Source organism: Bos indicus, chromosome 7 (assembly GCF_029378745.1).
Source record: "Bos indicus isolate NIAB-ARS_2022 breed Sahiwal x Tharparkar chromosome 7, NIAB-ARS_B.indTharparkar_mat_pri_1.0, whole genome shotgun sequence".
Lineage (NCBI taxonomy): Eukaryota > Metazoa > Chordata > Mammalia > Artiodactyla > Bovidae > Bos > Bos indicus.
Genome location: NC_091766.1, coordinates 24385218 through 24412891, shown reverse-complemented (window position 1 = coordinate 24412891; position 27674 = coordinate 24385218). Strand labels below are relative to the sequence as shown.

The 27674-nt window shown below is 37.4% G+C and overlaps 1 protein-coding gene across 1 annotated transcript in view; it reads left to right on the top strand.

The window, feature by feature from the left end:
• The window catches only part of ADAMTS19 (ADAM metallopeptidase with thrombospondin type 1 motif 19), a 270234-nt gene that overhangs the window by 38332 nt on the left and 204228 nt on the right, over nucleotides 1-27674 (top strand). Inside the window, exon 3 of the mRNA XM_019964589.2 lies at nucleotides 22340-22505. Within this exon, the coding sequence (XP_019820148.2) occupies nucleotides 22340-22505 (166 nt within the window). The remainder of the gene's footprint in view (nucleotides 1-22339; nucleotides 22506-27674) is intronic.

Genomic DNA, 27674 nt, shown 5'->3' with positions numbered 1-27674 from the left:
GAGTCAGACAAGACTGAAGCGACTTAGCAGCAGCAACAGTGTACCCCTCTGCAGTTTCCACATTAATTTGTTTAAATAGGTCTGAGAGGAAACATATAAAACTAATTACCCCTGCATTCCAGGAAATGTCTGTTGGCTGATTGAGCAGTTAAATAAAGTTTTCCCACAAATTCTTTCTCCAAAATTCCTTTCACATTTTTAGTGCAAAAATGCTATCCAGGAACTGATGTCCAAAAGAACTCTAACACTTGCCCATTCAAGTACAGATAAATGATATAGTGATTTCCCATGTCCAAGAGATCAAAGTCACTATAGATGATGGGTTGATTGCTTGTTTTCTTGTAGCCTTCAATTTCCTATAGGTCCTTCAAACATTTCATAAGACTGTGTAGGAAACAGAAGAGAGAAGAGAACATTCATTGGTATGTTCACAGTCTAGGGAGTGGGCTACTTTGCATGGGAAATATAAATCCATATTATTGTATGAAAGGCAAATGAAGCACTCAAACAAATATGCTGGCTCTACCAAATCAACTAAAACCAGTTAATTAAAACAGTTCACTTCAAGCATGTGAAAGATAGAGTAAATGCAGGCCAAATGGAACTGAAGTCTAGGCAGATAGTGAGATAAGAGAACCTGTACTTCTTCAAATAAATCCATGTATTCTTGTGCAGATATGTCATTTCAAGTTAGAGAGTTTGTGAGGTAAATATAAATACTGAACAGCTATTACTTAACTTTGAAAATGCATATTTTATAGCAGTCTCATAGACTGATCCCACACAGAGGTCATTTAGGTTGTTCTCTTATTTTTGATGTCAAACAATTTGCACTCCCAGTCTTGTACTTAGCCTTTCACTTAGACGTGTGTGCAAGTATTTTGTTTTCGGTGAAACTGCTGAGCCATTAAATATACACATTTTCTTTTAAGACATAGTACACAGTTGATCTCCAAAGGGTTTATGCTGATTCTACTTCTACCACCAACACCTGTTTTAGAGTACTTGTTTTGCTAATAATCTCTCAAACTTGGATATTCTCCAGTTTTAAATTTTATTTCCATGTAGTTGACTGTCAAATAGCATATTATTCTTTCCATTTTAATTACTTTGGTTATTGGACAGGTTGGTCATCTTTTTATGTCATTAGCCAGTAGGGTTTCTTCTGTAAGGATTTCCTATCACTTAATTTGGGAATCTTTCTACTGGGTTACCTTTCTGCCTCAGAATAGAAAGAGTAAAGTAAAGAAAGAGTAAAGACTTTTATCTCAGTAAAGAAAGATCTTTTGTTATGTATTTTGCCAGTACTTTCTCCCAGGCCTTTCTTCCAGTCTGCCAGATTTGTTTATATTTTGTCATACAACGTTTCTACTTTTAATGTGGTCAGATTTGACAATATTGTTCAACATGAAGGCCCCATTTTGTTGCTTCTTTAAGAAGGCCTTTCCTTCTCCAAAGTTGAGTTTCAAGAAATTGTAAGTTGTAGAACATGCATAAGTTATATCGCTATTCATGTTAAAAAGAGCTTACTATGCATTTTCTTATGGGTGTCTACATATATATGTATAAAGATATAAGAAGATATAGAAAGAACCAGATGAAACTGATAATAGTGAATATATTTGTAGATAAGTGCTAGGATTGAGGATGATAATCAAAGAGATCTTTAAACATAATCTTGAAAACAATTTGATGAAGACCTTGTGTATTGCTTATATAATTGAAGGTCAATGTCAGTTCAGTTCAGTCGCTCAATTGTGCCCGACTCTTTGCAGCCTCATGGAGCGCAAGCACGCCAGGCTTCCCTATCCATCACCAACTTCCAGAGTTTACCCAAACTCATGTCTGTTGAGTCGGTGATGCCATCCAACCATCTCATCCTCTGTCGTTCCCTTCTCCTCCTGCCTTCAATCTTTCCCAGCATCAGGGTCTTTTTAAATGAGTCAGCTCTTCGCATCAGGTGGCCAAAGTATTGAAGTTTCAGTTTCAACATCAGTCCTTCCAATGAACACTCAGGACTGATCTCCTTTAGGATGGACTGGTTGGATTTCCTTGCAGTCCAAGGGACTCTTGAGTCTTCTCTACCACCACAGTTCAAAAGCATCAATTCTTTGGTGCTCAGCTTTCTTTATAGTCTTAACTCTCACATCCATACATGACTACTGGAAAAACCATAGCTTTGACTAGACAGACCTTTGTTGGCAAAATAATGAATATGCTGTCTAGGTTGGTCATAACTTTCCTTCCAAGGAGTAAGCGTCTTTTAATTTCATGGCTGCAGTCACCATCTGCAGTGATTTTGGAGCCCAAGAAAATAAAGTCTGTCACTGTTTCCACTGTTTCCCCATCTATTTGCCATGAAGTGATGGGACCAGATGCCATGATCTTAGTTTTCTGAATGTTGAGCTTTAAACCAACTTTTTCACTCTCCTCTTTCACTTTCATCAAGAGGCTCTTTAGCTCTTCTTCACTTTCTGCCATAAGGGTGGTATCATCTGCATATCTGAGGTTATTGATATTTCTCCCAGCAACCTTGATTCCAGCTTGTGCTTCATCCAGTCCAGCGTTTCTCATGAACGGTTTATGAAGGTCAGTGTATGTGTGTAATATATATATATATATTTAATATACTTATATACATATTTATTTGAGAACAGTGTAACCACATAAATTTTTTTTTTAAAAGAGAGATGTGTTTTCATGTTCCTACTATTTATAAACACTGTTGTAACTTTGGTATGTTGTTTTTATTACCAATTTGTTTCCCTATGAATTTTTGCGTTGTTTTCTCAGTTCAAATTAAAGTCCATGTCCATCTTTAACATTGTCACATTGACTCTGTAAAGCCACATTTAAAGAGGATATGGAATGCGTTTTTCCTGAATATATCAGAATTTAGCTCGTTATTTCCTTAATAGTGGACTCAACTGGCTTCCATTTATTTTACAGATTTGAAAAAGTGAATATTATGTGATTGCCACCTTGCATACATCTTTAAGATTTTCCCTACTCCAGTTATAATAATATGTCTTCCATATATTTTTAATACTTTTTATATGTTTGATTTTAATTAAAAAAAGCAAAATGTCTTATTTTGAGTGTGTTCAAAGAATACATTACTAGAACTGCAATTGCTGATTCCAGAACTGTAAGTTGTGTGTTTCTACAAGGATTTATTAGAGAGAACTAAGCTATTAGGCCACCAACAAATTCTGGTTGCTGAGGCTGACTGTTTTAGCCAACTATGAGATATAATCTTAAGTGCTTATTTTTTAAATTACTATTTGAAATGGTGAAATTGTTCCTGATCATTGTAATTTACATTTCTGTAATTACTAACCAGGAATGACCACTGTCCTATACCTGTTTCTCTATTTATTTTCTTCCTTTGTGAATTATACATATCATTTACTCATTTGGCTGTTAGGGTCTTAGCTATTGTCATTTACAGAATTGATGTGCTATAAGCACATTCTAAATGTTTTCTCAATTCATTTTGTATTTTTAGTTTAATTTCAGTTCTACACCTCCTTTCAGAGTTTGAATTACTTTTTTTTTTCTTTTCAGTAAAATGCTTCATAGCTATCTTTTAAAAGTAACTCTTTAATCATTATGGATGAGAGTATTTGGGTAGATTTCTAACTGTTTAAATGAGGGTATCTAAAGAATATTAATATCAACCAGGAAAGAGGTTTCTAGAAGCATTAGACTTCTGAATGTAACTCTTTCTATACAATAATTTTAATCAGTCTTTTAGATAATAACATTAATATGATCCTCATTCAGTTTGGCAATGCTTAGAATCTGTAAGTAGTTGCCAATTTTTTGGTTTATAAAGTTAAAAATCCCAAAGTATTTTTAATGGCTTGGCTGCATATAACAATATAAAACTTACAAGAATAAATAAGTTCTACCATCAGTTTAAACTGAAACTTTAGATGGAATAAACTGACATAATTCTTACAGTGCATTGTAACCAAGATGGATGACAGAAGTGAAAATTACCATGGATTATTTGTTTCAAAAGAATTATACCCCAGTTACTTTTCTGTCTGTTCATAGTGGAGTGATCTCAAATATTTTATTTTTCTTCATATTTCAATTTCCTTTAAAACTGCAGAGATTCCTCCAGCAGTGTTAAAGTTGCAAAATCCATAAATATGTGTGATGAATTTTGAGATTGGATAATTTCCCCATTTATGCTAAATTTATATTGCATTTAGCATTAATGAAATAAGAAATTGAATGGTAGTTGTATCGAAATTTTTATTCAAATTATAAAGATATAAGTGTATATTTCAGAGTGAAAGTTGCTCGGTCCTGTCTGACTCTTTGTGACCCACAGATTCTCTAGGCCAGAATACTTTCGCTTCTCCAGGGGATCTTCCCAACCCAGGGATTGAACCCAGGTCTCCCGCATTGCAGACAAATTCTTTACCAAATGAGCTGTCAGGGAAGCCCCATATTTCCGAGTGGTTAACGCAAAGGACAAAGGATATGCAGTTGACAAAAGTGTTTACTTAGGTCTTCATCTTCTCTGTCGCAGCACTGGGAAGGGTTAACCATGCCCACCCTCCTTCTTAGTGTCTGCTTTTATCACTTGCCATCCAGGATTTCATAACTCTGCTTTCTCTCAGGCTGCTTCATTGACTGTTCCTATTCTCCTTGCCATCTTTACACTCATATGCCCTAGGGCTCAGTCCTGGGCCTTTTGTGTTTTTTATGTATACCTTTTTGTTGATCTTATTCATTCTCAAGGTTTAAATGCCAACTATACGTCAGCGACTTAGCAGCAGCAGCAGCATACATCAGTGACTCCAAAATAAGTAACTTTAGTTCAGACTACTCTGTCCAAATTCAGCATGTAGAACTATTGATTCCATCCCCACCACCCCAGCCCTCCCATCCTGTTCTCTCCACTTTATTCTTCATCTTATTAATGGTCACCCATGTAGTTCATTTGCATGCGTGCTCAGTTGTGTCCGACTCTGCGACCCCATGGACTGTAGCCTGCCAGGCTCCTCTGTCCATGGAATTTTCCAGGCAAGAATACTGGAATGGGTTGCCAGTTCCTACTCCAGTGTAGTTCCATCTGGCAAAGGTCAAAATCATACTGTGGTTCTGAATTCCTCTCTTTCAAACTGCACATAAAAATATTGTATTTTATGTTCACTCTACCTTCAGAATTTATCCTGAATCTGATCAACTCCATTGCCATTAGTACCATCCTAGCTAGAGCCACCAATCAGTAGCCTTTCTCCCTCTTTAGTCTATCCTCAATTCAGCCACCAGAATGAACCCTTTTAAATAGGTCCAAGTATGTTCACTGATGGAGAAGGCAATGGCACCCCACTCCAGTACTCTTGCCTGGAAAATCCCATGGACGGAGGAGTCTGGTGGGCTGCAGTCCATGGGGTCACTACGAGTCAGACACGACTGAGCGACTTCACTTTCACTTTTCACTTTCATGCATTGGAGAAGGCACTGGCAACCCACTCCAGTGTTCTTGCCTGGAGAAACCTGGGGATGGGGGAGCCTGATAGGCTGCCATCTCTGGGGTCACGCAGAGTCGGACATGACCGAAGGACTTAGCAGCAGCAGCATGTTCACCGATACACTTGTAATAGCAAGACATATGAAGTGAAAATTTAAAACGTGAGTGCAAAAGATTGCATTGTCTTCAGTGTAGCAGTCATCTCTGAGCAGTAAGAGAAAGGGATTTGTCTTGGGAAGGTGTGCAGATCCACTTCAACCAAGTCAATGAATTGTTAGGTTTTTTAGAAATAATCTACAACAAATAAATGTTAACATCTTAATTACTCAGAGTGGAATACTGGACATTCTATAGCCTATACATTTCTGAAAATTTGAAGTATTTCCTAATAATGATAAAATTAATAAATGGAAACACTTTCCATCCTATTATCCTATACCAGTCTGTGCCAGGTTTTTAATGTAACTTGCAGCCTATTTCAACTCATCCTCTGTGCTAAGGATATGTTTCATTTGATATTCACTTTCATACTTTAAAATAAAAAAAGGTCAACCATAAGAGTAGACATTATAAACTAAAGAGTTACCAAGTAAAATGAAAAGAATGAAAAAGGTAGGGAGCCCATTACATATCAGAAATACGTAACCATTAGAGTTACATGTTTTAGTAACTGAGCACATATTTGTCTTCTATATAGAATGTAAAAGGGGCTTAGAAAGCAGAATCAGGATGCATGGTTTAAAGGAGCTTTGCAGAAGCCTTCTGGCCCTTCTGCAAAAATCTTAGAGTTATCTCTGTCCGACAGAGGCCTAGGTTGCTTCAGAGTGGTGATTGTTATATTCATGATTGAAATGCATAAGTAGAATATTAAGTATTAGTGATGTTGAATGATTTCTTCTCTGGATGGGGTTTGGAACACACTGACCCCTAATTTCTTATCTGGATATGCTCTCATTTATACTGTGATGCTGAGGCTTAATATTTTTGATGTGGTCTGATTTGTGTGGAATGCAATGGGCTTCCCATTTATACCTGATTATTTCACCTCTTCAGGTATATGACCGCCCAAGGTAATCTCTAGTAAATCAACCTGATGTTACATGAGTTTCTTGAGCCTCTTTAGTCACAGATGGGACATATATGAAAGAGAGAGTAAAGGAAGAAAGGAAAAGTGTGTTCTTCCTACTCTCCCTAGTCAGACATTTGTGTTTGAGGATCTTGTAGTTAAGAAACAGGCCATGCGAGGAAGAACTTTTGTGGTCCAATATTTAATGCTCCCTTTAAGGGAAAAAAACAACAAGGTAATTTCTTGGCTGTTACTTAATGCCATCAGAATAGGGCGGGGGAGACTATTTAAATTATCCAAGGGTCCTACATGGGAAAAAAATCCCATGTTTTGCCCGTGGGGTTGCATGTGAGAAATAGGACTTAACATCTATAGTAAGTAAACCCCTTAATTATTATAAAAGAGACTTAAGTTTGTCTGTTTTAAAATGACCGTTTTGTACCCTGCTGTGTTTCCAGAATCTAGCACAAGAGCTGACATAGTGTGTGCTCAGTAAATATTGTTGAACATGTGAATTATTGTATTTATTTGACCTTTCACTGAATCTGGAAAATAAGTTGCAGCACATTTTCCATGTCTCTGAGTACCCGTGCTATGGTCCTTGAGTAGTTTGCTCCACTAATCTTGTTTCCATGGTGAACTGAGTTCGTATCTACTCTCTCGGGGGATGTAGGAGGTTGGCAACATCTCTGTTAATTGTGAGGTCACCAGTAAGACCTGGCAGTGGTGAGTACTTCCCCAAATCGCAGCTGTGCGGCTTTCTCAGTGGTCTCATTCAGTTCCACTTCAAGCACATAACTGGGCTGGAATTGCATGAGATTTAAGTGCTGCGAGTGCTCATCACTGTGGTGAGTGACTCTGAACAATCGCCCAGTGACTAACCCTTTAAGGAGGAGGTGCACAGCTGAATGTGTACCAGCTCAGTAAGTGCCAGGGTAGGTGGCAAGTTGGAAGCGACCTTTTCCTTAAAAGAAATACAGGTCAGGCAAAGTTAGTTAATACATTTAAACTCTCCAGTGACTCAACAAAGTGGAACATGTAGAATTCTCTCATTTGCATTGGAAGAAAGTCACATTGTTATGACTGTGAGAACCCTGATTGATACAGGCAGGAGAATGTTCTTTGGCTCCGTTTTTGTTGTTGAATTTAGCAGCAACATGAACATGTGTGTTTGACCATCTTGTGCAGGATGACTCATTTTTAACCTGAACGCTATAGGTTAGACAGGGCAAGCGCATCTTCAGAGTGAACCGAATAAGAACTTATTCCTGTCTTTTCTTCAAAGCCTCTTCTGCTGCTGCTGCTGCTGCTGCTGCTGCTAAGTCACTTCATTTGTGTCCAACTCTGTGTGACCCCATAGACGGCAGCCCATCAGGCTCCCCCGTCCCTGGGATTCTCCAGGCAAGAACACTGGAGTGGGTTGCCATTTCCTTCTCCAATGCATGAAAGTGAAAAGTGAAAGTGAAGTCACTCAGTCGTGTCCGACTCTTAGCGACCCTATGGACTGCAGCCTACCAGGCTCCTCTGTCCATGGGATTTTCCAGGCAAGAGTACTGGAGCACGGTGCCATTGCCTTCTCCAAAAGCCTCTTCTAGAAACAGTTAATTCTGATTTTAAAAGTCAGCCATACAAGCTCCTACTTTTCCTTTAACCTTCCTAGTCCTTCCTCCTCCGTGTCCTTTACTGATTGTTACTCTCCTCAGTGGTAGGATCTTCAGGTTTGGTCTTAAGCTCTCTACCGTTCTCCCTCTTTATTCTCTTTCTGGATAACATCACTCATCACCATGAAATGAAATACTATCTTTATGTTGGCAGTACACAGATGCATATCTCTAGGTTAAAACTCTCTACAAAGCTCCATATACCATCTGTCTATTTTGATTCCTCTGCTAGGGTGTTTCACAGTTATATCAAACCTAAGACAGCCTCATCAGAAACTTTGATTATCTGCCCCGAAAATCTATTTCATCTCAGTATTTGACATTTTTATCTCAATTACAAAATTTATCTCCCTTTCTTGTGTACCTAAGACAGACACTCTGGAGTCATCTTTAATTCTCTGTTATTGTCCCTCTATGGAACAGCATTGAAAAATATTAACAGATTGAGGGGGTTGCTCTCTGGTTTGGGTGTGAAACCACAGTTAATCTCAAATGTGTTTACTTTGTGTCCACATTCTTAGTTTGAACACATGTTACTTTCTTGGTCTAGCCATCATGATCTTGCACTTGAACTAGTATGCTGCTGCTAAGTCGCTTCAGTCGTGTCCGACTCTGTGCGACCCCAGAGACAGCAGCCCACCAGGCTCCCCTGTCCCTGGGATTCTCCAGGCAAGAACACTGGAGTGGGTTGCCATTTCCTTCTCCAATGCATGAAAGTGAAAAGTGAAAGTGAAGTCACTCAGTCGTGTCCGACTCCTAGCGACCCCATGGACTACAGCCTACCAGGCTCCTCTGTCCATGGGATTTTCCAGGCAAGAGTACTGGAGTGGGGTGCCATTGCCTTCTCCTGAACTAGTATAACTGACTTCAAACTGATCTCCCTCATTCTACTCTCGTCACCCTGTAATCTGCTTTTCAAAAAAGAACAAGAATGACTTTCTTCCAAATGTAACAGATTATGCCATACACTGTTGCTTCCAATTACACTTCAGATGCCATCTAAATGTGTTTGATGTTCTTCAGAGCTCTACGTAAATCATGCCCTGCCAACCTCATCTGTTCTGTATTTGCTGCTACAATTATTTATTTGTGACTCCCACCTCTGCTTCCGACTCCACATCACTCATTTAACTGTTCTGTCTATAGGTATTTCTCACGTAGAGTTTACACGGATGCCACCATTATTTATTGCTTTGGTCACTGCAGTGACTTCCCAACAAGAACCCTCCCAATTCTACCTCTCTTAAATTAAAATGTGATGTAAGCCATTCATGTACATCATTTGAAAAGTCAATAAAGTTATAAAAATTACAGTGTAAAAAATAAATTTTCTTGCTCCCTCCTCTCCAGCTTTGATTTCTTTCCTTAAGGAGCAATTGCCTTTCTTTTAGCATTAACACTTACTTTGCTTTTATATTGCTAAGTAATACAGTCATAATGTTTATTCTTTCTTATTTTTAAAATGTGATGTAAACATGACACACAAATATATATGGTTATAAATAATCATTTAAAATTGTACGCTTTTATAAAACTCAAAGTTGATACATTGAGTTCCTCCTACCTATTTTCCAGAGTTATAGCCTTGGTATATGGCCTCCTTCACCTAAAATACCACTGTTCTCTCAATTGCATTGTTTTCTATGGCTGGCTCCTTCAGTTCTTGTCTCAAATGTGATCTCCTTAGATAGGTTTTATTGGGGTACCCTCTCTGGCATCTTTAGTTCAGTTCAGTCGCTCAGTCATGTCCAACTCTTTGTGACCCCATGAATTGCAACACGCCAGGCCTCCCTGTCTGGCATCGTAACCTCTGCTGTATTTCTTTCAGATCTCTGTTTGCTTTTTTAATGATACTTTTCCTACTTTATAATATCTTAAGTATATTTTTCTGAATAGTTCACTTTTTCCTGACTTTTTGCATAATGTATAAGGTCTGTGAAGATAGAGATTAAATCTGTTTTCATCTTTGAATCCTCAGTGCCTTGCCTCTTGCCATATTGTGGGTATTCAGTCAGTACATTTGTAATGAAAATTAAATAAGCACCAGAAAGATACAGCAAAACTAAATAGCTTTTGGCTGGACTGGTTGATAAACTTAGAAGTAGATTTAAAACTGAATTTGCTCTCTTTTTCTCAGCTTGTTGTTTTCTTATTTTAAGAATGCATAGACACCCTAGTGGATTAATGAAAAAAATATAACTAACAAGAGATTATATTAAAGTGAATGGAATATAAAAAAAAATACGAAAATCAAGTTTTTCTTGATATGAGCAAAAATTCTCCTATAAAATGAGAAAGTAACCATTATAATAACCAAAAAATCAATTAGTTTTGGATAATGAACCATTAGGATGGGATATTCATTTTCAGCTCTACCAGTTTTTACCACTTCCTTTTTACTTCTTCAGCATAGAACAGCTTCTATTTATTATCATACTGTGATGTTGTTTATAATGACATTGCAATGTTGTTGATAAAAAGGACATTTTTGAAATTGTTTTTAAATCCATATTTCTGTCAAATGTTGGGGAGAAGTTAGAAGAAGGCAGTGGTTTTCAAGAAAATAGGGAAAGCATTGTAAGAGTAAAGTCTATTCTTCTTACAAATTAAGTATAATTGTCATGTAGTTAAAATAATACCGTTGACAGAGCATAACCCAGAAGACTGTCATGAGGTGTCCCATAATAAAATCTGTAACCAGGGTCTGAGGAAAGATAGGTGGTCTAAAAACAGAAGTAGAATTTTATCAGGGTTTATTTCTGACTATGAATCAAATAAGTGACACTGCTATGGATTAAGGCCCTGCGTTCCTTCTTAATTATCATTTCCCATATATCACTTAGCTACAGCTGCACTAGTTTTGCTTTTCCTTAAAGTGTCTAAATTTGTTCCCCTCTCAAGGATTTGTTTCTCCCTTTGCCTTGCATCTTGGCCTGACATCTCTGATACGCTAGATTTCTGCTTAGATATCACCTCACCTGAAAGGCCATCCCCACATCACTGTCTTACCCCTTTATAACATTTGTTGCCTGAGTTCATATTATACATATATAAGTGTTTATTGAATAAACAGGATTCAAGGTGTATCAAAATAAAACAGATTGTTTGCCTTTTGATTGTTCATATTTGTTTTTCTGGTCATCTGGTGTTGTTTATTCTTGGGTTGTGAGAAGTCCCATGGTGAATTTAGTCACAGAAAGTCTCTGGTAATTAAAAATATTTGTCCCATAATCATCAAACCATCCAAATTCATGTAAATTTAAAATTTCTCTGAGATGCATGCTCTCCACATTCAGGCTTTCTGAGAGCTCATCATTTGCAGTGAGGAATGGGGACGTGGAGTTAGAGTCCTCATTCTCTCCCATGTAGAGCTGTTATTTCTCCTGCTCAGCACGCTGGGTTCCTCTACATTCCCTGGGACTGAAGCTCTAAGGGGAAGGAGAATGGCGTCACAGATGGTGTGACTGAGCTTTATGATGGGTGCTTGAAGTGGACACACTCTTTCTCTGTCACAGTCCATATTCATTGGTTCTTAGGAGGCTTTCCTCCTCAGAGCTGCCCCTGAGCCCCTGAGGGCAGGGGCTTACTTGTTCACTTACTTGTTCTTTGAGGAGAATTAGTTCATCTTTTCCAAATGGTCACTTTCAGCTCCTGCTTTCTTCTTTAGGTAGCTGGTGGGATACTTCCAAGCTATGTTGTCCCTTGGCTTTTATAGTGAAATAGAACACAGACATAAATAAGCGCACACATCATCAATGTAAAGCTTATCTGATCTGATCTGATCTGAGTGGAGAAATTGTAAGTTTGACCTGGTTGAACAAATAACACGTTGTCTCCCCACCTGGGGTATGAGTTGGTGATGGGCTTGTCAGTCTTGTTCACTGCTGTACAGCTCTGGCTGTTCAAACTTCATTCATACTCATAAGCATTTTATTGAGTAGAGGGTTGAGTGAATGAATAATAAGATTGTGATATATTTAGAACGTAAGTTACTATTCAGCAATAAAAACCAACTTATAAAGACTATGTAATACTATTGGGGTTTTGGTACGATATTATGGAAATACCTAAACAAACTTTTGGGCCAGTCCAATATTAAACAAAATAGTTACTAAGCTTTTCTTAGATGGGAAAATAGAGTAAAACATAAAACTTTAGCATATGTATATGTGTGTATAGGTATACACATGCACAGATAGAGAGACACTTATGTGTATATGTTAATAGACCAGAAAGAAATATATGCATACATATTGATATATATATACACACTTCTGTATGATGAAATTTGAGATGACTGTTTTCTTTTTTCAACTGTATTTTTAAAATATTCTGCTATTTAAAAGTTCTGATTTTTATGATCAGAAAACATTTTAAGAAAAAGAAAAGAGAATTGAGAGAAAGGAAGGAGGAAAGAAAAACAAAAGCCTTGAACTGTTCTCCCAAATCTGCCGTGGGAGAGAGATTGAGTTTCCGCCATTGGAGAAGGCCTGGAGATGAAAACCTCCTCACTCAGAAGGCCAGTATGCCTTTGGCAGCCCACATGCCTGTCACATAAAACACCTCTAGATAAAAACTCAGAGCCTAATGTGGTATTTTGGTCTTCTGCTTTGTGAAGGATGGGGCCTGTCCTTGCTCTTTTTTTTCTTTAATTTATTTTTTAATTGAAGGTTAATTGCTTTACAGAATTTTGTTGTTTTCTGTCAAACATCAACATGAATCAGCCATAGGTGTACATATGTCTCCTCCGTCTTGAACCTCCCTCTCTATCCCAACCCTCTAGGTTGATACAGTGCCTCTGTTTGAGTTCCCTGAGATGTACAGAAAATTCTCATTGGCTGTCTATTTTACATATGATAATGTAAGTCTCCACGTTACTCTCTCCATGTATCTCGCCCTCTCCTCTCCTCTCCTCTCCCTGTGTCCATAAGTCTGTTCTCTTGGTCTGTTTCTCCATTGCTGCCCTGCAAATAAAATTTTCAGTACCATTTTTTTAGATTCCATATATGTGTGTTAGTATATGATACCTATATTTCTCTTTCTGACTTAACTTCACTCTGTATAATAAGCTCTAGGTTCATCTACTTCATTAGAACTGACTCAAATGTGTTTCTTTTTATGGCTGAGTAATATTCCATCATGTATATGTACCACAACTTCTTTATCCATGGGGCTTCCCTGATAGCTCAGTTGGTAAAGAATTGCAGGGTCTCCTGCAATAGACCCTGGTTCAATTCCTGGGTCAGGAAGAACCCCTGGAGAAGGGATACGCTACCCACTCCAGTATTCTTGGGCTTCCCTTGTGACTCAGCTGGTAAAGAATCCCTCTACAATGTGGAAGACCTGGGTTCAATCCCTGGGTTGGGAAGATCCCCTGGAGAAGGGAAATGCTACCCACTCCAGTATTCTGGCCTAGAGAATTCCATGGACTGTATGGAATTCCATCAGGTCGCAAAGAGACAGGACTGAGCAACTTTTAGTCTCACTTTCACTTTTCTTTATCCATTCATTTGTCGATGGACATCTGGGTTGCTTCCATGTTCTAGCTATTGTAAATAGTGCTGCAATGAACATTGGGGTACTTGTGTCTTTTTCAGTTTTGGTTTCCTCAGGGTATATGCCTAGGAGTGGGATTACTGGATCATATGGTGGTTTTATTCTTAGTTTTTTAAGGAATCGTCATACTCTCTTCCATAGTGGCTATACCAGTTTACATTCCTACCAACAGTGCAAGAGGTTCCCTTTTCTTCATACCCTCTCCAGCATTTATTGTTTGTAGACTTTTTGATAATGACCAGTCTGACTGGGTGAGATGATATCGCATTGTAGTTTTGATTTGCGTTTCTCTAATAATGAGCGATGTTGAGCATTTTTTCATGTGTTTGTTAGCCATCTGTATGTCTTCTCTGGAGAGATGTCTGTTTAGGTCTTTTCCCCACTTTTTGATTGGGTTGTTTGTTTTTCTGATACTGAGTTTTATGAACTGCTAGTATATTTTGGAAATTAAAGTGGGACCTAATTAAACGTAAAAGCTTTTGCACAGCAAAGGAAAGTAGAAACAAGGTGAAAAGACAACCCTCAGAATGGGAGAAAATAATAACAAATGAAACAACTGGCCTTGCTCTTGATATCAGATTTTGAGCATCTACCATGTGTGAGGTGTTGTGCTTGACATCAAATGCTCAGTGCAGATTTTTAAAAGATGAGAGTTATTTGGAACAACAGTCCAAGCAGGTCTTGCCTTTTCAGATAGCCTCACAGAAGAGGCAGCACATGTTGCAAGCCCGGTGGTCTTTGGTTTGAACCCTGTCCTCACCATACACTCATGCACAGTAAGTCTTTTTGAAGCTTGGCTTTTTCAACTGCAAAATGGGTGACATTAACAGAGTTATCCCAAGCTGGCTGTTTGATTAAATTAAATAATGTACATATAGTATCTGGCATACTGGCATGTTATTTTCTTCTATTCTTGTTTTCTTGTAAACATTTCAAAGTAAGTTTGAAAAGGGAAGAAGAAGGGACTATATAGTTTATTTTAGCCTGGCTAACTAGAAAAGAGTCATGTAGAGAAATACAGACTTAAAGAGGAGGTGCTAGTTTTGGGGGCAATTATAATGCATCTAAAGTGAGATGAGGAGTAAGAGACAAGGAGAAAGGATCTTGAATAGAAGCAGTGGATCTGGAAGGAGGATTTGGGAGTCATTTCCCTGGGGACTTATAAATTTGTTGGAAGTGATAAATGCAGAGAAACAAGACCTGCCTTGTGGGTGAGGAAAAGGACCTGTTTAAGGAAACAGAAACAGTTGCTAGAGAAGAAGATAAGTGGAGCCATGGAATATTCTTGGAGGAGAAAAGTGGTCAAGGGTCAAATGCCCAAGGGAGGAGAATAAAAGGAAGGACACGGTGGGTGGCCTCAGAGCAGTTTTCCAGTCCAGTGGGGGAAGCTAGAATGCTGGTGGAAATACAAGGAGAATGTAGGTGGCGAGCAAATTCAGTTTCTGTATTAAAATCAATTTGGAAATTGGGAGGCTTTAGCTTCTATCCTTGACATTCCCATGAACTCTCTGTGTGATTTTGGGCAAGTCATACAAGATTTCTAAGCCTTGGTTTTCTCAATTTTAAAAATCCAGATGGCCAGATGAGTCTAAGTTTCCTTCTACCATTGTTGTTTCATGATTCTTTTTGAAGCCCTTTGGCAGGGAAAGTAAATGGAATGATGTTAACAATGTGGTCACATGAAAACTTTTCCTAAAGATAAAACTTGGACACACAGGAAAGCAACACTGGAAATGCGAAGAGGGAAGAAATCAGATTGAAATTTTGCCTCAGATGGAGTCACAGGTAGAGTGTGGCTCAGAGCAGCAAACGTATCTATTTTCTTTTCTTTCAAAAGCAAAAGTGAAATTAACATTGAGTGAGCACCTGCTCTGTACCAGGCCCTGTGCATCGAAGGCATGGTGACAAGCACTGAGCCCCAAGCCCTCCCTGGAATAGCTCATGGTCTCATCAGACAGTCATGCAAACAGCGTTCAAAGGGGGCCTAAGTGCAAGAATGGAAAAGGTGGATAGAGGAGATGGTGGTTACTTTGGAGAGGGGACAGGGTCAGCTTGAATTTGAAGAAATAATTTTCCATACCAACAGTGACTTTTCTGGGAAGAGAAACCAGCAAATGCAGTGTACTAAGATGTGACTGTGCAGCTAAAAGTTATTCTGAAATATGTTAAAATGTAAAGTTTGTTTACACAGTAAAATTTGTCTGTAGTGGTTATATGTGAAGTTTCAATGGAGAGGCAGGCAAGAGTTTATCATAACTGTATGACTTATATATCTTCATTTGGAGTTGATCCTCACAGTCATAAAGGGAAAACTGAAAAGATTGAGTCAGGAGAGTATTTTAGTATGATATGGTAAAAAGATAGATATGGGATCAGATGTGTGTTTTCCTACAGATTTATGTATTATGTATAGTAAGAGTTGGATGTGACTGAAGTGACTGATCATGTATGCATAGAATACATAAAAGCTTGAAAAACTACTCCCGCTTAACAGTAATATTGGAAACGAAGTTTCATTTGAATAAAGCATAAAAATGAACTTACAGTATTTTAATTTATGTCAATCCCTACGTGATGCTTATGTTTTCAACTACGTATTTTATTTACTTAATGAGATATATGCTATAACATTACCATACAAGAGAATATTTTGGAAAATATAACCAACATATTCACATCATGTAGCATATAAGACATTTGTGTGAAATGTTGTTATAAACAGTGTGCAGATGCCAGATCCCTTTCAGCCTCTGTTACTGCTGTTTAGAAGGCAAACACTTATGCTTCTTCCAGTGGCTCATGGATTCTCTAATATACTTTCCAGTTAGTTAATAAACTAATCATCCTCAAACCTTCATTGACTTTTTCTGTCAAGAACTTTGTCATTTGATGTTTTCAGTTATATTGATTCATCTTATTTTGGGGCTACATTTACCTGTTTCTCTACTCAAATCTTCCCTAATAGCTTCTCTGATAGCTCAGTTGGTAAAGAATCTGCCTGCAATGCAGGAGACCCTGGTTCGATTTCTGGGTTGGGAAGATTTCCTGGAGAAGGTAAAGACTACCCACTCCAGTATTCTTGGGCTTCCCTTGGGCTCAGCTGATAAAGAATCCACCTGCAATGCAGGAGACTTGTGTTCGATTCCTGGGTTGGGAAGATTTCCTGGAGAAGGTAAAAGCTACCCACTCCAGTATTCTGGCTTGGAGAATTCCATGGACTCTGTAGTCCACGGGGTTGCAAAGAGTTGGACACAACTGAATGAGTTTCACTTTCACTTTCTACTCAAGTCAGACATCTTTTTTTTTAATACTTGTTAAATTAATTTTTATTGGAGTACAGTTGTTTTACAATGCTGTGTGTTCTACTGTTCAGCAAAATGAATCAGTTATATGTATACATATATCCCTTCTTTGAAAGGATACCTGATAAGTAGGAAGCCAGGCATCTTTTTAACCAGTTTCCTGGATTTCACATCTTCTTTGCCTTTCTGCGAATGTCTCTTCTCATAAGAAGTAACTTTTATCCAAATTCTACTATCCCGCCAGATAGCAGAGTCATCTCATAGCCTGAAATTATAATGATCTACCACAGACAGTATTTACTTCTTGTGATGTGCTGTGTATTTTTTAAAATAGGATATTATTAAAGATTCTTGCCATATGTAGTTTTAGCCCTCAGATATATACCTTCAACTAGTCAACTGAAAGTTCATGTAGAAAACTGAGGTCCTGGGAAATAAAACAATTTCCAAAAAAGGAGAATGGAAAAAATAAAAAAGAGAGCTTGAGGTAATTATATTAGTAGTGCATCAGCTGATTAAGTGAATAGGAATTAAGGTAGGGGAAGTGAAGTAGTTAACCTAGTAAGAGTAGCAACTTTAAATTTTTAGTTATTTTTATTTATGCTTACATTACTACTTTAGAATCTGTTCGTCTATTTAATAGACTGTAGTTGATCTGAATTTGAACAACTGAAACATTTGCATTAGGTGACTTGAATCAATGATATATAAAAATCCATGCACATTTGTCAGATCAAATTTCATGTTGTGATTAGGAATTGGTGGCCGTGATAATACACTTATATGGAGATTAGTGTATATGGCTGTTTTAAAAAACACAGGAGTATCTAAATGGAGAGATAGTAAAATATCAGAACCAGTAAGGCAAGAAACGGCTGGTAACTTATTTTCAAATAAGCAGTGGTCAATTTGCAAAACACTGAAATGCTTGCTAAAATGTCAAATCAAATAAAAGCGTTCAATACAATAGGAGAGATGCCACTGTATGAGAAGATGCACATAACAACAAATAAGGCAGTTAACTTTTAACTAATTTCATTTCCAAATGTTTGCATGAAATACCTCAACATTGTTAACATCATTTTGAAAAATCTAAGAAGAAGAATCTTGGAGAAAATACTTACATAGTTCACATTTATTTTGGAGAATGTATTGTGCCATTTTAATGCACTACTAATTTTCTTTCCTTCTAAAATTAAACTTTGGGAGCAAACTCCAAGAGATAGTGAAGGACAGCAAAGGGAAGCCTGGTGTGTTGCAGTCTGTGGGGTCGCAGAGAGTTGGACATGATTTAGCGACTGAACAACAACAACAAAAATTAAAAGGATAATGTTTCCTGAAGTGAATGCTGTGTAATTATGCATTGTTAAGCATCGATGTGTGTGTTAGTCACTCAGTCGTGTCCGACTCTTTGCAACCCCATGGACTGTAGCCCGCAGGGCTTCTCTGTCCGTGGAATTTTCCAGGCAAGAATACTGGAGTAGGTTGTCATTTCCTTTTCCATTATCAAGCATAGGAGAACTTGTAAAGAGACTTTGATCTAGATTTATGTTCTTCCATGGCTTGTAAATTCACAGCACAGATAAGATGATCCATTTTGTTATTGGAATAGGTCCCCTGTTCATGGGGACATAGAAAACCTCATGACTTCCCTGCTTGACAGATGCCAACCCAAGCTAGAGAACTTCCTGTGGCGTAGGATAGTACTGATCTCAGATAGGAAGCCCTTGCCTGAAGAGAATCTGAATACTTGATGCTAAATATGCCCCAAAGTGAACTGAGTCTGGCACATGGGGTCAGACAGCAAATATATATTGAATGAATTAGTCATCATTTATAATTATTCCAAGGCTAGCCACTCCAGTATTCTGGTCTGGAGATTTCCCTGGACTGTATATCCATGGGGTCACAAAGAGTCAGACACGACTGAGCGACTTTCATTTTCACTGTAATTATTCCAGCTTCCCTCATAGCTCAGTTGGTTAAAAATCTACCTGCAATGCAGGAGACCCGGGTTCGATTCCTTGGTTGGGAAGATCCTCTGCAGAAGGAAATGGCAACCCACTCCACTATTCTCGCCTGGAGAATCTCATGGACAGAGGAGCCTGGCAGACTATGGTCCATGGGGTTGCAAGAGTCGGACATGACTTAGCAACTAAATCACCACCACCATAATTATGCTAACAATTTTTTTTTTCAAAGTGACCTTCTTGTTTTTAAAAATGTGTATAGATAAAATCCTAACACAATAGAGAATTGTATGTCATGAAGAGTTTTCCAAATCGTATCTTAAAAAAAAAAACACATCTACTTGAAACAATATTTAATATGCTAATATGGTGATACAAGAGTTGCAAAGAGTTGGACATGACTGAGCGACTTCACTTTTCTTTATGGTGATACAAAAATTTTAATTTTTTGGATTCTCGGAGCTCTTCAGTCCGCTCTTAAATGTTTGGCTGCTATATTTATTATATTTATGAATAACATAAAAATTATGCCAAACATTTATTAAAAGGTTACCCAGCATCAGATTCTATGCTAGAACATAGAACAAAATGTTCGTTTTGTTGTTGCTATTTAGTTACTAAGTTGTGTCTGACTCTATTTGTGATGCCATGGACAGTACACCCCACCTCTGTCCATGGAATTTTCCAGTCAAGAAAACTGGAATGAGGTGCTGTTCCTTTCTACAGGGGAACTTTGCAAAAGTGATTGAACCCCCATCTCCTGCATTGGTAGACAGGTTCTCTACCACTAAGCCACCTGGGAAGTCCTTATGATAGGAACATTACATGTGCTTAAAGATGCTTTAAAAAAAATCTTCCAAAGAACACTATGAAGCTGTTGTATAAAGACACTGTAAGTTTTTCATACTTACATGGTAGTGATAGGTTATAAACCCAAATAATCTTAAGTCTAGAATCTGTTCTTGATGTTATTAAATTTTATATGATAGTATGCAATTAAATTTTATAGGATTTGTTATTATAACTCTTCCCATGCTTATAACCTGTTGAAAGAATATATCAGATTACAAATTTATGATTTAGGGAAACTAAGCATCATAGCTGGCATGCTGCAATTCATGGGGTTGCAAAGAGTCAGACACGACTGAGCGACTGAACTGAACTGAACTGAACTGAAACATCATAGCAGTTATTATTTTAGTCATTAGCTACACTGTCAGTTTTATTTGTGGCTTTGGATACTGACTGAATCTCAGAATCACACTTATTCAAACAAGAGAAACATATTTCTGTATTTTCATAATCTCAATCAATGATAATATGACACCACTTATCCTCAATCTGACTTCCCTGGTGGTTCAGTTGGTAAAGAATCCGCTTGAGATGCAGGAGGCTTGGATTCAATCCCTGGGTTGGGAAGATCCCCTGGAGGAGAGCATGGCGTCCATTCCAGTATTCTTGCCTGAAGAATCCCCATGGAGAGGAGCCTCGTGGGCTGCAGTCCGTGGGGTCGCAAAGAGTTGGACATGACTGAGCGACTAAGCATACATTCTGTCCTCAATCCATATGTAGATGTATAATAATCATTATATCTTTAATGAGTATTATTTAAATTTAAAAATATTTGATATTCTCTCTTATTCCCATCAAATTTGACTCTAGGGAAAATTTTATGTGTTTCATGTATCTAGTTAAAATTGAAGCTGATTTCATATTTGAGAGAATGAAAACATGTATAGAGAGTAAAAGAACTCATTGGAAGTTAAACTTAACAGAAATGCCCCAAATACAGATATGCCTGATATTTTAAAAGAATCATTAGAATAGAAATGTTTTGCATTATCCCCACCCACAAGTGATATGCGTGTGTGTGCATATGTGTGAAGAGGAGACGGAGAGGTAGAAACTGAGAAAGAGACAGGGAAAGGAAGGAAGGGAGAGAGGGGACGGGGACACAGAGAGGTGATGGAACTGCTGTTCCAGTAGTTAAGAATTTTACTAGTGATATAAAACCTCAATAAAATGAAATTGGTAAGGATTTTTAGATTTTATTCTTCAGGTATCTTATAATGTCAGTTCTGTACAAAATAAAATGTGATAGCATATTGGCAGTCACTTAGTCTTTCCATATAGAAGATGCAATACACTTTAGTAATTCAAACAAAACAAAAAGCCTTTTTTTCTTAGGAAAAAGTTTTAGCCTAAATTAAAAAAATATATACAATGTGGAACAATGACTATATCTGAAGAAATAATTATATTATGATGCTAATTATATGTGAAACAAAATGAACTATATATAATTTTTATAAAATTAATACAAAATGGTATTTGAAAACTTTAATATTACCATATCATGTGTGAATAATGCAGGTTCTAAGGGATTACTTCTTCAAAATTGTTTACTAATGAGTTAACAGTGTAAGTAATCAAGTATGCATTTTATATATTAATATATATTATAGTAGACTAAAATAATAAAAGTTGGAAAGATCAAGTCATGTTTTCTTCCATGTAAAATATTTTCCTAGTTATAACTTAACTTTATACTCTAAAAAAGAAAGGGAAGAAATGACTAGGCTTAGCTTTAATATGATAAAAGAATACTTATTTGTTATAAGTTCATCTTGCTGATTATAACTAAATTTTATAGTTTTTAGCCCCCTGTTCACAACTGGCTAACTTTAAAATATGGTATTGTATGAAATTAAACTTGTTTATGTAAGTGATACTTCCTTTTTCTGTAATTTATTGTTCAAGGGTTTAAAAAAATGTTTAAAAGAAGACTTGAGAGTATTTTATATAATAACTGTAATGCTATATATCCTACATTTTTTGTGGTATATTACATAAATTACTTTATTAAATAATGATTGTCAAAAAGTTGGACTGTGTGGTGTGTGCAATTAAAAACTGTGTTGCTCTTCTGTACATGCTGTACATATAAGTGACCCCATGGGTCTCCCAAAGTGAGCCTTTAACATTCCAGAATTTTTACTGTGCATCTGTTGCTGGCATCTAGCCTCCCACCCACACAGGCTAACTATATGAAGTTTATGCTAGTGCAATAAAGTACCTGAAGATGAAGTAATAAAATGGGAAGACAGTTACCTTATTAGTGGGGTTGCTAAAATAGCTTCACTAGAAAAAAGTATGCATATACATGGAAGAAAATAAAGTGTGTGTGTGAGTGGGAGAACTAGAAAGTAACTTAATTGAATAAGTTACTTAATTGAAACTAACTTATGAACAGGTATTTCATGTGTATCTTTCTATGTTATATATTCCAGATGGGATTTATACAGCTTAATGAGGACTTCATATTTATTGAACCACTCAATGATACAGTGGCCATCACGGGTCACCCACATCGTGTATATAGGCGGAAAAGGTCCATGGAGGAAAAAGTTACAGAGAAGTCTGTTCCTCACAGTCATTACTGTGGTGTTATTTCAGGTAATGCCTTGTCCTGAAAGGGTTTAATTAAATATGCAATGTGAGATGAATCCTGGAATAAAACCTCCCACCCTCCCTCCCTTCTTCCCTCCATGCCACTCTCCTACCCCGTGCTTTTTTTTTTCCTTGCCTTCCTACCTTGCCCATCCTTCCCTCTCTTTGTGTCTATCCATCTGTCCACGGCTTTATCTTTTTTTTTTTTAATGTGGAATCTCTCTTGGTTAATGACAATTACATATATTTTTTTGACTTGTTTTCTATGAAGTAGTATATTTTAATATAAAAATGGAATAACTTCAGATATTAATACAGTGCATGCTCTATATCCCTCTTGAATTGTGAAGTGTTCCTCATGGGATTCTGTTCACCTAACTGGAATAGAAATGACACTGAGAGAGTTCCAGATCCCCTGAAACTGAATACTGTGAGCTCATGGTCTTATTTTAGTTTACTTCTATGTGAGCATCATAGAAATCTCTGTACTTTGACCAGAAGATCTTGCACTTTCTTCTTTTTCTGTTTGATTCAAGTAAAAATCATCTTGATGGTTAATATTAATAGAGGAATAGGAAGAAGAGCCCTATTCCTAGGAATAGGAAGAAATTCAAAGATTTACTTCTTTGAATTTTATTCTCAGTATCAGAATATCTTAAATCTTAAAGTTTAAGTGGCTCACAAACATCTCCAACCATCAAATCCTAGTCTCTTTGTCTGCCAATTTTTCACAGAAATAAAATGGGGTTGCTGTTTGGTACACGTCCTTATTACTTCCTTTGGCAGAGATATGTGGCATTAGCAAGAAGGGTAAGGAAAAATGAATGATTTCTATTACATAAATAGGACCTAAAAGTTATAGCCAACATTCAGCAGTTTCCCTAGTAAAAATGTTTGGACATCTAATCCAGACACCTCTGAATATTCACTGATATGAGAAATAGCTCCATTTAGAATCTGAGGAAATATGAATTTATTGAAGAATTTTTGGTGTAAAGGCTTTAAAATTGACTTGGAGATTTAGAATTAGGTATTAGCGTATTTAGTGCCAAGATAGCAACTTGAAAATTGGTTATGGTATTTGAGGTTGATTTAGGTATAGAAATTGTGATAATAAGTAACATTTTCAGAGGCCTTGGCATGTTCATATCATCAGTTGTCTAGGAGGATCAGATTCAGACAGGATTTCAGTATGTTTCTGTTTAGAAATACTATCTCAAATTAATCTCTGATCTCTGTTTTCTTTTGCTAAAGCTCATGGTATCAGTGTGTATGAGAACTGGTTCAGAATTCTTCAGAAGTGGTTAAGTGAATCTACCTCTGTGTCACATTATTCAAAGCGCATTATCAAGTCATTTTAAATAAGACACACCCATCTTCTCTATTCTAAGAAATATAGACACACTGGAGATAAAAAACAGCTGGACAAAAGTCATAGTCTGAAAAAGCAAAAGAAAAGTTTTATATTGTGAGACAATAACAGCAACGATTGGATATAGTCCATTTAAGGAGATTGCCTTGTGTGAGTTACACTGAAAATCTGCACTATGCAACTTTTGAATCATAGTAAGTTCCAGCTGTTCTAATTACTCATGTATACAGATGACATAAAGTAGGCTTTATATTGCAGTATGTATGGAGGAAAGATTTCTAGAAAATTCTTATTTTTGATGGGTTTTATAAATCATAAATACATGGTTCATATTTGACAGACCTTGTTCATAAACTTTCTAATTTTTTAAAGACATGACTTATATTTTAATTAACCTGTTTGGATCAAGCACTTGCATGCAAGGATTGCTAAGCTGTTTTCTAAATTCTCTTAACTATCTTCAGTGTTTTTTAAGGGAAATTTAAAAATCATTTTAAAATTAGCAATCTGTGAAATAAAATATCCATTTACTTATACTGATATATCTAATTGTAATTCTTCCCTTCTTATTTCAGGATAATATATTAGCATATTAAAGAACATTCAGATCTGGATAATGTTGCAGCAACTGCCTTTGCACAATGGAATCATAAAGTTTACTTGTATTCAACTTGGTCTTAGCCTATTCCCCTTCATCATGTTAATGTTTTAAGTGTATTGTGTTTATGTGTATTGATTCTATAAATGCTTTTTCCTAAACACATACCTTCATAGTTTAGTATGACTTTGTCATGTTCTTTTATTAAAAGATAACATAAAAGAAAGAAAGGCACAGGAGATTGAGAGTCAGAGGCACCAGGTTCAAGGCCTAGCTTCAGTCTCACTCTAGCTAGGTACTCTTCTTCACTTCCCTTGAATTTATGAACCTTAAAATTCTTTATTTGAAACATAGGAGAACCAGTCATGTCACAGGAATGTAGAGCTAAATGACACAGCTCTTATTCTCACGAGGTGGACCAATGTATTATTTTGGGCAAACTTGTAAATGAGTAATTAGGCTATCTATAATAAGCTCAGTTCAGTTCAGTTCAGTCGCTCAGTCATGTCGGACTCTGCAACCTCATGAACTGCAGTATGCCAGGCCTCCCTGTCCATCACCAGCTCCCGGAGTCCACCCAAACCCATGTCCATCGAGTCGGTGATGTCATCCAGCCATCTCATCCTCTGTCATCCACTTCTCTTCCTGCCCTCACTCTTTCCCAGTATCAGGGTCTTTTCAAAATGAATCAGCTTTTCATATCAGGTGGCCAGGATATTGGAGTTTCAGTTTCAACATCAGTCCTTCCAATGAATACCCAGGACTAATCTCCTTTGGGATGGACTGGTTGGATCTCCTTGCAGTCCAAGGGACACTCAAGAGTCTTCTCCAACACCACAGTTCAAAAGCATCAATTCTTTGGTGCTCAGCTTTCTTTATAGTACAGCTCTCACATCCATACATGACCACTGGAAAAACCATAGACTTGACTAGATGGACCTTTGTTGGCAAAGTAATGTTTCTGCTTTTGAATATGCTATCTAGGTTGGTCATAACTTTCCTTCCAAGGAGTAAGTTTCTTTTAATTTCATGGTTGCAATCACCATCTGCAGCAAATTTGGACCCCATAAAAATAAAGTCGGCCACTGTTTCCCCGTCTATTTCCCATGAAGTGATGGGACCAGATGCCATGATCTTCGTTTTCTGAATGTTGAGCTTCCAACTTTTTTACTCTCCTCTTTCACTTTCATCAAGAGGCTCTTTAGTTCTTCTTCACTTTCTGCTATAAGGGTGGTGTCACCTGCATATCTGAGGTTATTGATATTTCTCCCAGCAATCTTGATTCCACTTGTGCTTCCTCCAGCCAGCATTTCTCATGATGTACTCTGCATATAAGTTAAATAAGCAGGGTGACAATATACAGCCTTGATGTATTCCTTTTCCTATTTGGGACCAGTCCGTTGTTCCATGTCCAGTTCTAACTGTTTCTTCTTGACCTGCATACAGGTTCTCAAGAGGCAGGTCTGGTGGTCTGGTTTTCCCATCTCTTTCAGAATTTTCCACAGTTTATTGTGATCCACATAGTCAAAGGCTTTGGCATAGTCAATAAAGTAGAAATAGATGTTTTTCTGGAACTCTCTTGCTTTTTTGATGATCCAGCAGATGTTGGCAATTTGATCTCTGGTTCCTCTGCCTTTTGTAAAACCAGCTTGAACATCTGGAAGTTCACAGTTCATGTATTGCTGAAGCCTGGCTTGGAGAATTTTAAGCATTACTTTACTAGCGTGTGAGATGAGTGCAATTGTGCGGTAGTTTGAGCATTCTTTGGCATTGCCTTTCTTTGGGATTGGAATGAAAACTGACCTTTTCCAGTCCTGTGGCCACTGCTGAGTTTTCCAAATTTGCTGGCATATTGAGTGCAGCACTTTCACAGCATCATCTTTCAGGATTTGAAATAGCTCAACTGGAATTCCAATGCCTCCACTAGCTTTGTTCGTAGTGATGCTTTCTAAGGCCCACTTGACTTCACATTCCAGCATGTCTGGCTCTAGGTGAGTGATCACACCATTGTGATTATCTGGGTCATGAAGATCTTTTTTGTACAGTTCTTCTGTGTATTCTTGCCACCTCTTCTTAATATCTTCTGCTTCTGGTCCCTACCATTCTGTTCTTTATTGAGCCCATCTTTGCATGAAATGTTCCCTTGGTATCTCTAATTTTCTTGAAAAGATCTCTAGTCTTTCCCATTCTATTGTTTTCTTCTATTTCTTTGCATTGATCACTGAGAAAGGCTTTCTTATCTCTTCTTGCTATTCTTTGGAACTCTGCATTCAAATGGGTATATCTTTCCTTTTCTCCTTTGCTTTTCGTTTCCCTTCTTTTCACAGCTATTTGTAAGGCCTCCTTAGACAGTCATTTTGCTTTTTTGAATTTCTTTTTCTTGGAGATGGTCTTGATTCCTGTCTCCTGTACAATGTCATGAACCTCCATCCATAGTTCATCAGGCACTCTGTCTGTCAGATCTAGTCCCTTAAATCTATTTCTCACTTCCACTGTATAGTCATAAGGGATTTGGTTTAGGTCATACCTGAGAAACCTAGTGGTTTTCCCTACTTACTTCAATTTAAGTCTGATTTTGGCTATAAGGAGTTCATGATCTGAGCCACAGTCAGCTCTTGGTCTTGTTTTTGCTGACTGTATAAAGCTTCTCCATCTTTGGCTGCAAAGAATGTAATCAATCTGATTTTGGTGTCGACCATCTGGTGATGTCCATGTGTAGAGTCTTCTCTTGTGTTGTTGAAAGAGGGTGTTTGCTATGACCTGTGCATTCTCTTGGCAGAATTCTATTAGCCTTTGACCTGCTTCATTCTGTGCTCCAAGGTCAAATTTGCCTGTTACTCCAGGCATTTCTTGACTTCCTACTTTGGCATTCCAGAGCCCTATAATGAAAAGGACATCTTTTTTGGGTGATATTTCTAGAATGTCTTGTAGGTCTTCTATAATAAGAACCATGACCAACTTGCTACACTAGATTCTAAGCTTCTGTTATTGGGGAGGAGGGTTGGGTGAATCTCAGATATCAAGTAAAACTTATCCAGACTACAGGGAAGAAAGGGAACAGAGTATGCAGGTTAAGAAAATGAACTTTAGAGTCAGCCTGTTTGTGCTCACATCTTATGCTGCCACTGCCTACTTGTGGGACTCTAGAAAACTTTCTTGCTTTCTCCAAAGCTTCATTTACAATATACAAAATGAATGTAGTGGT